Genomic DNA, 12699 nt, shown 5'->3' with positions numbered 1-12699 from the left:
TGTATCTACCTTTTTAATTTTTTTTCATTTTTCTCCCTAACTTTATAGTTAACTGACAGTGAGACAAAGTCAAACGTATGTACATCAATCTTGTTTCATTAAGAGCTATGTGAATTCTGTCAGTGCATTATGAGGAACAACATCTAAGAGGATATTCTATGTTTGCTTCGCAGGTTACTACTCTGTTGTGTATCCAGGCTGGCGCATATATTCACATAACAGATACACTTCTCTCTTTCTCATTGTTAATTCAGTAATTCTGTTACTGTCTGTTATAATTACCATTTTGGTACAGCACAGTACCCTAATTTAGTTCTTCTGGACAAATACGATAGCACCCTAATTTAGTTCTTTTGGACGAATACGATATAGGGAAAAACAAAAAACAAAAACCAACCTTATTTACATATGGCTTTTCTTTAACCAATAACATACTCTGTTGCCCAGGCTGGAGTGCAGTGGCATGATCTTGGCTCACTACATCCTCCACCTCCTGGGTTCAAGAAATTCTCCTGTCTCAGCCTCCCAAGTAGCTGGGATTACAGGCAGGCCCACCACACCTGGCTAATTTTTGTATTTTTAGTAGAGATAGTGTTTTGCCTTGTTGGCTAGGCTGCTCTTGAACTCCTGACCTCAGGTGATCTGCCTGCCTCAGCCTCCCAAAGTGCTGGGATTACAGGCATGAGCCACCGAACCTGGCCCAGGCTGTTTTTATATAGATTATCTGTTTTGTTTTGTTTTTGAGACAGAGTTTCACTCTTGTTACCCAGGCTGGAGTACAACGGTGCAACCTTGGCTCACTGCAATCTCTGCCTCCTGGGCTCAAGCCATTTGCCTGCCTCAGCCTCCAAAGTAGCTGCAATTACAGGTACCCGGAACCACACCCAGCTAATTTTTGTATTTTTAGTAGAGACGGGGTTTCACCATGTTGGCCAGGCTGTTCTCGAACTCTTGACCTCAAGTGATTCACCTGTCTTGGCTTCCCAAAGTGCTAGGATTAAGCCGTAAGCTACCATGCCTGGCCAATATATTTGGTCTTTCCAAATAGAATGTAAATTCCATGAGACTAGGGTCTGGGACATTTAAATCTAATAACACATTTTATCTGATACTTTAAAGTTAATTTAAATCAATTTGGCTAATGTGACTAATTTCTCTTTTTATCTGTCACAGCCAAGTACTGGACTACCAGAATAAGGAGGTAGTACCATGAGCGAAAAAAAAAAAGTTGACTAGTAGTGATAATATCTGGAAATTAGTCTCAGTTCTATCTTCAAACAGGTGTACAACCCTTAGGCAAATCACTTAGCTTCTTTGTCTTTTAATCTACCAACCTTTGAAGAGGGTTGGCCTCAGTGGACTCTAACGGTCACTTCAAGTTCTAAAAATACTACTATTCTGTCAAGCCAAAAGTTAAAGGCCACATTATTCCTTAATATGGTTCTATTTTGGATCATGGGAGTACTTTCCTAAGAGCACCATTTCCTTTGTGGATAATTTCAATGTCTATACAGTACATGTTCCAAAACAAGAAACAAGGTACAAATGTGGCTTGTTAATGCCACCACAGCTATCTAAATGACAAAAACTTAAGAAGAAAGCCATAATGTGGTTCTATAAGAAGTATGCCATGGAGCAAATTATGGAAAATATGTCATTTTTAAAAGCATTAATAAGAATTAGAGCAGAAAGAAGGTGAGCTCCAAGAGGGAGAACTTTGGGAGGAAAAGGAGAACTTCACATGATAGTGAATTTGGAAAATATTAAATATATGGTAAAGAGTTAAATAGCACAAGAAAAAAAAGGTCAGCAATTATTATTTTTTCATTATTATTGTTTTTTGAGACAAAAGTGTCACTCTGTCACCCAAGCTGGAGTGCAGTGGCACGATCTCCACTCACTGCAACCTCCACCTCACAAGTTCAAGCAATTCTCCTGCCTCAATCTCCAAAGAAGTTGGGACTACAGGTGGACACCACCACACCCAGCTAATAAATAAATATATATATATTCTCTCTCTCTCTCTCTCTCTTTTAAAAATTGTAAGAAATGGGATTAATTTTTTTAAATATTTTTAGTAGAGTCGGGGTTTCACCATGTTATCTAGGCTGGTCTTGAACTCCTCACCTCAGGTGATCTGCCCTCCTTGGCCTCCCAAAGTGTTGGGATCACAGAAATGAGCCACCACACCTGGCCTGGTAAGCAATTATTAACTTCAGAGTAAATAAAAATCTGAACGTAAAAGGAACTATAACCATAGTATGCTATTCTTAGGTAACTGATTTTAAATTAACTAGAAAACAGCTATAATTATACTGAGAAGAAGAGAGAAGGACATTAGAGAGGTACATGAGAACCAAATTCTCATCTATTATAGTAAGAAATTAATACTTTCTTTAAAAATGATTAAGAACAAGCCAGGCGCGGTGGCTCACGCCTGTAATCCCAGCACTTTGGGAGGCTGAGGCGGGTGGATCACGAGGTCAAGAGATCGAGATCATCCTGGTCAACATGGTGAAACCCCATCTCTACTAAAATACAAAAAATTAGCTGGGCATGGTGGCACATGCCTGTAATCCCAGCTACTCAGGAGGCTGAGGCAGGAGAATTGCCTGAACCCGGGAGGCGGAGGTTGCGGTGAGCCGAGATCGCGCCATTGCACTCCAGCCTGGGTAACAAGAGTGAAACTCTGTCTCAAAAAAAAAAAAAAAAAAAGATTAAGAACAGCAGTATAAGTGTATCATTTAAAAATATAGAGACAACAAAGAGAAGTAACCATATCTGGCATATTGCACTTTACTTTCTTATAATAAAATGTGATTTATTTGTATTTTGCTTTTGCTTTACTATAAACATAAAATAATTAAATAATAATTGCTTAATGGTACTTGTCTCCTACCTTTTTACCTGTCTATTCATAATGCCTAATGCAGCCCTGAGTATCCAATATCTTTAACAATTCTTGTGGAGGGAGTGACCAACGTAAAAATGAAGTGAGGATGCCTTGTTACTGAGTTACAGAATTTTGCACTGGAAGTAAATTTAGAGATTATTTAATCCAGTGCTTCCCCAATGGCTGTTCCATAGGATACTGCTTCTTGTGGTATTAATAGCATGCTGGCAAAAAGTGTTTGGGGCTTAAATAAATTCGGGAAATCCTATGTTAAACAAAATTAATCAGGTATCTCTAATGTAGGATTTCTTGGAGACTTTACTATGCTAATAGACATTGGGAATCTCACACAAAGGCAATTTATTATGTAGTGTTTCTCAGGCTGTCATTTTATGAATTAAGAAGCTCCCTACTAATATCTCCAGTAATCAGTGGTGCCTGAAGCATTCTTTGGAAAATGCTGATCTAGTCTACTCCTCTCATTTTACAGATGGGGAAAGAGAGGTTCTCCAGAGCCTGTTCAGGTAAGGGTAGTAGGGACACTGATGTCTCTAGAAAGAAAGGGCCTCAGGATTCTGGAAAATTCTCCAGTGATTGAAAACTCTGGCCTGTATATTCTGTTTTTCATTAGGTACCTGAGTTCTTTCAAACCAGGGAACAAATTCGGATACAGGCATTTCCTTTTAAAATGCTTTTCTCTGTTTTCTTTTTTATTGCTTTCTTATTTTATTTTTATTATTAATACTTTTTGAGACAGGATCTTGCTCTGCTGCCCAAGCTGGAGTGCAGTGGTATGATCTCTGCTCACTGCAACCTCCACCTCCTGGGATCATGCAATCCTCTCACCTTGGTCTTCTGAGTAGCTAAGACTACAGCTGTGCACCACTATGCACAGCTAATTTTTGTCTTTTATGTAGAGACAGAGTTTCACCATATTGCCCAGGCTGGTCTCAAACTCCTGAGCTCAAGCAATCCACCTGCCTTGGCCTCCCAAAGTGCTGGGATTACAGGCGCAAGTCACCATGCCCAGCCTCTTTCTTTCCTTTTCGTAAAATAGAGATGAGGTCGGCCACGCGCAGTGGCTCAAGCCTGTAATCCCAGCACTTTGGGAGGCCGAGGTGGGTGGATCACGAGGTCAAGAGATCGAGACCATCCTGGTCAACATGGTGAAATCTCGTCTCTACTAAAAATACAAAAAATTAGCTGGGCATGGTGGCACACGCCTGTAATCCCAGCTGCTCAGGAGGCTGAGGCAGGAGAAATGCCTGAACCCAGGAGGCAGAGGTTGCGGTGAGCCGAGATCGCGCCATTGCACTCCAACCTGGGTAACAAAAGTGACACTCTGTCTCAAAAAAAAAAAAAAATAGGGATGAGTTCTCACTATGTTGCCCAGGCTGGTCTCAAACTCTTGAGCTCACGCAATCCTCCTGCCTCAGCCTCCCAAAGTGCTGGGATTACAGGCATGAGCCACATGCCCAGCCTCCTTTAAAGATCTTTAAAGAGCCTGGGAAATGAACTCAAGTGTTGGCTGGAGCCCAAGCATAAAGCTCTAGAGCAAAAGCTAAAGAGAGTCTCAACAGACACAACAGACAGCAAATTTCCATGGCAAAGTGGCCCCCAACTGAGCAATGGTAATATAATAATAGTGCTCGCACACTTGTACAGTGTTTTCCAATAAATAAATAAGTGTTTTACATCATCTCATTTGATTTTTATAACAACCTAGTGAGAAAAACAGGACAGAATTATTATCCCTATTTTATGGAACTAGGAACTCTTAGTTAAATGCCTTTTCTGTGGTTATACTACATGTTAATGACAGAGCTGGAATGAGAACCTAAATTTTCCTGTCTCCTCAAGGCTCTTCTCAATATATCACACAAACTAGGCAAAGATATTGAGTGAGTTCCAATTTAACTCTCCCATGAAGCATCCAAGCTGCTCCTATTGGCTAGCTTAAAAAATTGATCAGGCCATACATAGTGGCTCATGCTAATTACAGCACTTTGGGAAGCCAAAGCAGGATCACTTGAGTTCAGAAGTTCAAGAACAGCATGGGCAACATGGCAAAACCCCATTAAAAAAAAAAAAAAAACCTAAATACGAAATACAAAACAAATAATTAGCCAGATGTGGTGGTGCATGCCTATAGTCCCAGCTACTCAGGAGGCTGATATAGGGGGATGGCTTCAGCAGGGGAGGCAGAGGCAGAGGTTGCGGTGAGCCAGAATCGTGCCACTGCACTCCAGCCTAGGCAACAGAGCAAGATCCTATCTTCAAAACAAAACAAAACAAAAAGTAGATCAGTTCTGAGTGCTCGTAGGCAGAACCAACACCCCAATTACTGGAACTCAGAGTCCTATTTGGGTTCTGTGTAGTAGTATCTCCTAGACAGCGAACTTCCTGGGAGAAGCAGTCTTAGAAATTTCCTGCTAGGGAAGCTGCATGGTCTAGTGGTACAAGCAAGGAGTCAGACAGACTTGAGTTTGAATCCTGGCTCTACCACTTATATGACCTTATTCACTATACAACCCTTCAATGCTTCATTTGTTCACCTGTAAAATGAAACTAAGAATTCCTATTTTACAAAGCTGTTTAGAAGCCAAGATAAGAAATTAGAGGAATAATAGAGTGCCATGGTTCAGAGTAAGCTCTGTAATTATACTGCCTAGGTTTGAATCTCAGCCCTGCTTCTAGCTAGTTGTTTCATTTCAGACATGTCACTTGACTTCTCATAATTTCAGTTTTCACCTATGCAAAGTGAGGAAAACAAATAGTGTTTTCATAATTATTATAAACATCAAAGGAGATAATATTTGTTAAGCACTTAAGCATAGTTTCTGGCACACAGCTCAGTAAAAGATAATGATAATGATAGTGGTAGCAGCAATGGTGAAAAACCCAATACTATTTGTCTTCCAAAGCAAGAATTAGGAAGAAAGCTACTCAGTCCTGTTCTCTTCCATTTGCCAACGCCCCTTCTCCCTCTTCAACTGCAAAGCCAAGAACATTAGACTAGAAGTCTGGACACTTGGCTTTGAATGTCAACTCTGTCACATACTAGTTACGTGATCTGAAGGAAGTTATATAACTTCCTTGAGGTATTTTTCCTCACCTGAGACATTAAGTTGATGACACTATGCTTACTCTACTGGGTTGTTGTAAGTATCAAGTGAGTGTTTTTATCTGCCATCAAGTATAAGATAGATATTTTTACCAGTAAAAAGCAACTTTATCTCCAAGCTTTTTCTCATGAACATTTCGATCCAGTACATTGTAGCAGATGTTGGTAATTGCTCCTTTCATCCACTCAGTGAAGATTTTCCCTTTAGTCACATCAAAGTTGTACCGAAGGAATGGGCCAGGGCACGGAGTCTTCCAGTAAAATTCCTTGGCAATGTCTCCCCAGAATTCTGCAACAGATAGGGAAGCCCAGATATCATTAATCTTCTCAGACATATTTAGCCTCAGAAGGCTTACCAGTTTATAACCAGGACCAAGTTACAACTTCTCTGCCCTAGGACCCATCACCTGGATCCCTTCTTTACCCATCTAATCTTAGCAACTGCCACTCTTCTAACCTGTCTTCTATTCCCCTGGGCTGAATCTCAACTCAAACTCTTCCCTCTGTCCTCATTTTTTAACATCTATTAAATCAGAACCACCTAGTACTGGCACATGTCTAGCACACAATGGGCGATCAGTAATTTTTTGTTGCTGTTGCCCAGGCTAGTCTTGAACTCCTGGACTCAGCTATCCTCCTGCCTCAGCCTCCCAAGTAGCTGGGATTATAGGTACACACCACTGAGCTCTGCTGAAACCAGTACAATTTTTTTTCACCATCGATCTAACTAGATGAAAGTGACTTTTAAAACAAAGTAATTAGTGAAAGGAAGAAATTCTTTACCCACAGAACCTTCTATGACCATCTCTTTCTTCTCTTAATTTGTGCATTCTCTCTCAGCAATTATATATTGAGCATCTCCTTCTCCAGCTTCTACTTGTATAAATGTTATTCGCTATGTGCCAAATGTTTCTTTAAGTTTTTTATATGCACTATCTAATTTAGTCCTTACAACAAATCTAAGAGGAAGGCTTTTCTCATTTTATAAACTTGAAAATCAAGGATCACAGAGGTTAAATAACTTGTCTAAGGTTACACAATTACTAAATCAAGATGTGAACTTCCCTGAGACATTTTTGCTAAAATCTAAAAGATAAAAAGAAGTTTTTCTCCACTCCCATATGAAGAAAAGAGACTACCCTGAGATGGGAGAGAACCAAGCGTATATGTTAGGAGGAACTCCTTGAGGCTGAAACACTGAGAATAAGGGAAAGAATACCAGGAATTGATGCATAAGCTGGGCAAATCATGCAATTCTGTGTATAACAAGGAATTTGGCATATATCCGAAGAGCAATGAAAATCCATTGAATGGCTTTAAGCACCAGAGTGACATGATCAAATTTATATTCTTAAAATATCTGCCTGGCTATTCTGCAGAACATGTACTCAAAAGGTAAACCATATGAATGCAAGATTTTAGGATATTCTGAGTACTGAATCAAGAGTTGGAGGAGGCTGGGCACGGTGGCTCATGCCTGTAATCCTAGCACTTTGGGAGGCTGAGGCTGGCAGATCACCTGAGATCAGGAATTCGAGACCAGCCTGGCCAACATGGTGAAATCCTGTCTCTACTAAAAATTTTAAAAATAAAAAAATTAGCAGGATGTAGTGGCAGGTGCCTGTAATCCCAGCTACTCAGGAGGCTGAAGCAGGAGAATCTCTTGAACCCAGGAGGCAGCGGTTGCAGTGAGCCGAGATTGCACCACTATACTTCAGCCTAGGCGACAGAACGAGACTCTTTCTCAAAAAAGGAGAGAAGCAATTAGAACCATAACAATGGAAGCAACCTTACAGATTATCACCCCCTCATTTCATAAGAAATTAAATTCACAGAAGCTAAGTCATTTGTTTTAAGTTATACAATTTAGTTTACACATTCTAGTTGGAGAGATAAGATTAACACATGAAATATTTTTATGTACAAGACAGAATATAATTGAAAGTTAAATCACATCGTGTAAGGCCGGGCGCGGTGGCTCAAGCCTGTAATCCCAGCACTTTGGGAGGCCGAGGTGGGTGGATCACAAGGTCAAGAGATCGAGACCATCCTGGTCAACATGGTGAAACCCTGTCTCTACTAAAAATACAAAAAATTAGCTGGGCATGGTGGTGTGTGCCTGTAATCCCAGCTACTCAGGAGGCTGAGGCAGGAGAATTGCCTGAACCCAGGAGGTGGAGGTTGCAGTGAGCTGAGATCGTGCCATTGCACTCCAGCCTGGGTAACAAGAGCGAAACTCCTCCTCCTCAAAAAAAAAAAAAAAAAAAAAAAAAAAATCACATAGTGTACAATCTTGTGATATATTAAAGAAATCCAAATTAAATCAACCTCAAGATACCATTTCATACCTGTAAAACTAGCAAAAATTAAAAAAAATTATTAAGCCCAACGTCTGGATGGCCCTGGGAAAACAGACTACACAATAGTGGCATTGTAAGAATTGGCACAATCTTATTAGATAGCAAGGCAATGCCTGATAAGAGCCATAAAACTTTTTTTTTTAGTTTTGGAGTCTCACCCTGTCACCCAGGCTAGAATGCAGTGGCACGATTTCAGCTCACTGCAATCTCTATCTCCCTGGCTCAAGTGAATCCCCACACTGTCCCTCAATAGCTGGAATTATAGGAACACATTGTTTGTTTATTTGTTTTTTGTAGAAAACAGGGTTTGGCCATGTTGCCTAGGCTGGCCTCAAACTCCTGAGCTCAAACAATCCACCCACCTTGGCCTCCCAAAGTGCTGGGATTACAGGTGTGGGCCACCACACCCAGCCATAAAACTTCTTATACACTTTGCTATCTCAACTTTGAGGAATAGACTTAAAGAAAATAATCACAAAGAAAAAAAGTGATTACTAAAGAGATATTTATAGCAACACTATAATAATGAAACTGGAAACAACCCAATAGCCCAACAATAACAAACTGATGAAAACTAGTAATACAAGTAGTAATACAATAGAATAATAAATGACCATTAAAGAGAAAGCAAATGAGAGCTGGTATTTAGTAAATGCCATTCATGTATCAGGGACTGAACTAATCTCATTTAATGTTTAAGACATTATGGTCTTACAAAGTATACATTCATTATCCTAATTTTATAGATGAGAAAACTGAAGCTCAGGAAGCACAGGAAACTCTGCCAAGAACCGCATAGCTAATAACCAGAATACAAACACTCAAAAATATTTTTAAGTGATAATAGTAGGCACATAGTATATAAAACTATTTATAAACAACATTTATGTACATCAACAAGGAATGAAGAAAACTGAGGTGTTTTTATTTTTGTTTTCAGACAGGGTCTCACTCTGTCACCCAGGCTGGAGTGCAGTGGCTCAATCTTGGCTCACTGCAACCTCCTCCCCTCTGGGTTCAAGCAAGTCTTGTGCCTTAGCCTCCTGAGTAGTGGAATTACAGATGTGCATCAACATGCTTGACTACAAAACTGAGTTTTATGCACACTTAGTTTTTTGAGCTTTTTGGGGGTAAAGGTGTATGTGTCAGAATCTGGGTGTTTCATTGGTATGCACTCTAAGTACTAAAGATACTCAGAAGGAGAAAAAGGTGAACATGAATTGTGATGATCAGGTAATGCTCTATTGGAACTGGTGGAGTTTGACTAGGTAGAGAGAAACAGAAGGAAATGGACAAAGGCAAGAAGGTGGGAATAGGTGTGTATCTAGGATGTCAAGGAGAATGATCTATCTAGAATGAGGGGAGTGCTAGCAAGCAGTGGGAGATAAGGATAAAGAGGTGGGGTAAAGCTAGATTATCTGGAGGTCTTAAAACAAAAGCAGAATTTTAATTAGAAATTGCCAGAAATGGGGAAGTATTGAAAGTTTTTGCAGTGACATATGAAAGCAGTATTTCCATAACTTCATTCTAATGGTATATTTTCATAAATCTACTAGAAAGACTGAAGGTGATGAAATTAGGCAAGAGAGAACAAATTAGGAGGCTGCTTCCCTGGTAGAAATTCTGTACTTGACAAAATTTGGCGAAATGCATTCTGCGGGGTCATAGAAGAGGAATAGCATTGCTATTAGGACATGGATTCTGCAGTCAAACTGCCTTGGTTCAAATCCCAACTTTACCACTTTACACTTGATTGAAACTTGTCTTGCATTACTCAGTAATTGCTTTATATTGTATCAGACTAACTACTATTTATTAAATGTCTGCTGTGCATCAGGCATGCTATAGTGCACACTTATTACACACTTTTGTCCTCATACAAACCTATTAGACAAATATTATTAGTCCTATCTTACAGGTGGAAGAAAAGGAATCTCAGATAGGCTTAAAAATCTGCCTAAGTCTGGGCATGGTGGCTGATGCCTGTAATCCCAGCACTTTGGGAAGCTGAGGCAGGTGAATCACCTGAGGTCAGGAGTTTGAGAGCAGGCTGGCCAACATGGCAAAACCCTGTCTCTACTAAAAATACAAAAATTAGCCAGGCATGGTGATGCATGCCTGTAGTCCCAGCTACTCAGGAGGCTGAGGCAGGAGAATCACTTAAACCCAGGAGGTGGAGGTTGCAGGAAAAAAAAAAAAAAAAATCTGCATACGACCCCACAGTAAGTGAATAGCAGAGCCAGGGTGTAAATCTAGATTTTTCTGGATTTGATTCCTGGCCCATGCTTGTCCCACAACCAAACATCATGCTGCCTCCCAATGGGGGTGCAATTTAATTCCTTGGCCAGGTGCAGTGGCTCATGCACATGTAATCCCAGAACTTTGGGAGGCTAAGGTGGGAGGAAGGCCTGAGGCCAGGAGTTTGAGACCAGCCTGGGCAACATGGCAAAACCCCGTCTCTCCAAAAAAAATATAAAAAAATTAGCTGGGCATCATGATGTGGGCCTGTAGTCCCAGCTACCCAGGAGGCTGAGGCAGGAAGATCACATGAGCCCAGAAGTTGGAGGCCATAGTGAGCCTAGATTGGCCAACTGCAGTCCAGTCTATGTGACACAGTGAGACCCTGTCTCCAAAATTAAAAAAAATTATATACATATATCACTCCTTTACCCAGACTGAGGATGACGGTAGGGGATTTTCCTCATACTTTTTTTTTTTTTTTTGAGACGGAGTCTTGCTCTGTTACCCAGGCTGGAGTACAGTAATGCTATCTCAGCTCACTGCAACTTCCGCCTCCCAGGTTCAAACAATTCTCCCATCTCAGCCTCCTGAGTAGCTGGAATTACAGGCACGTGCCATCATGCCCAGCTAAAATTTTTGTATTTTTAGTAGAGATGGGGTTTCACCATGTCGGCCAGGATGGTCTCAAATTTTTTTTTTTTTTTTAATTGAGACGGAGTTTCGCTCTTGTTACCCAGGCTGGAGTGCAATGGCGCGATCTCGGCTCACCGCAACCTCCACCTCCTGGGTTCAGGCAATTCTCCTGCCTCAGCCTCCTGAGTAGCTGGGATTACAGGTACACGCCACCATGCCCAGCTAATTTTTTGTATTTTTAGTAGAGACGGGGTTTCACCATGTTGACCAGGTTGGTCTCGATCTCTCGACCTTGTGATCCACCCGCCTCGACCTCCCAAAGTGCTGGGATTACAGGCTTGAGTCACCGCGCCCGGCCCGGTCTCAAATTCTTGACCTCAAGTGATCCGCCTGCCTTGGCTTCCCAAAGTGTTGGGATTACAGACGTGAGCCACCACGTCTCTACTAAAAACACAAAATTAGCCTATTTTCATCATACGTTTTAACAGACATGGAACCATATATCAGAACTTTTGAATTATTATTAATACAATCCCAGACCAAGTTTAAAAAAACCAAACTTCATGTTGGTCAGGCTGGTCTCGAACTCCCAACCTCAAGTGATTTGCCCGCCTCGGCCTCCCAAAGTGCTAGGATTATAGGCGTTAGCCACCATGGCCCTAACTGAAAATACAAAATTAGCAGGGCATGGCGGTGCAGCATGGAATTACATGCCTGTAATTCCAGCTACTTGGGAGGCTGAGGCAGGAGAATAGCTTGAACCCGGGAGGTGGAGGTTGTGGTGAGCTAAGATCGCACCATTGCACTCCAGCCTGGGCAATAAGAGGGAAACTCTGTCTCAAAACAAACAGACAAACTTGACATGGTAATAACTCGTTCAGTCTTATACCGCGTAATTTCCATTGGGACGTCCGATATACTAAAAATAGCTCTGGGACCCCATTACTAATCTGAGGATCCCAAGATGGGAACCAGACACGTTATTGTCCTCAACAGTTCACAGGTTAAAGGACTCAGGAGGCAGTGGCTGAGCTGGTGTGAAAGGGAAGCAAAGAAAGTTCTACTCGGGGCCCTCCTCTCCTCAAGGCTCCCGCCGCCCCTTGGAGACCCTCTTTTCACCTCAGGAACTCCCTTCTCTTCCCATGAAACTTTTAGTTTCCCGGCCGACCTCCCCGTCCCAACCTCAAGGAACCTCACTTCTTCCCCCACGGAATCCCGCGTCTCCTCGCAAAAACCCACATCCCCCCACCGACCCTCCGAGTCTCCAGGGAACTAACTCCCCAGCTCCCAGGGAACCCTCATCTCCTCCCGGAATCCCTTTTCCATCTCCTCAGAGAACCGCAATTCTTCCCTCACAGAACCTCCATCTTCTGACGGACACCTCAGCTTCCCCGGAGAGCCCGCGACTCCCCCAGGGAGCCCCCACTCCTCTCCCCACTGACACCCCC

General features: G+C 41.7%; 1 protein-coding gene across 3 annotated transcripts in view; it reads right to left on the bottom strand.

Moving 5' to 3' along the window:
* Nucleotides 1-12699, bottom strand: part of ACSS2 (acyl-CoA synthetase short chain family member 2) — a 55324-nt gene that overhangs the window by 37083 nt on the left and 5542 nt on the right. For all 3 annotated transcript variants that reach the window (XM_074406425.1, XM_003932035.4, XM_003932034.4), the window contains exon 2: nucleotides 6111-6306. In XM_074406425.1, coding sequence (XP_074262526.1) covers nucleotides 6111-6199 — 89 coding nt within the window. In that variant the 5' untranslated portion in view covers nucleotides 6200-6306. The remainder of the gene's footprint in view (nucleotides 1-6110; nucleotides 6307-12699) is intronic.

This window comes from Saimiri boliviensis, chromosome 9, assembly GCF_048565385.1.
Source record: "Saimiri boliviensis isolate mSaiBol1 chromosome 9, mSaiBol1.pri, whole genome shotgun sequence".
Classification (NCBI taxonomy): domain Eukaryota; kingdom Metazoa; phylum Chordata; class Mammalia; order Primates; family Cebidae; genus Saimiri; species Saimiri boliviensis.
This window is presented reverse-complemented; position numbering and strand designations above follow the sequence as displayed.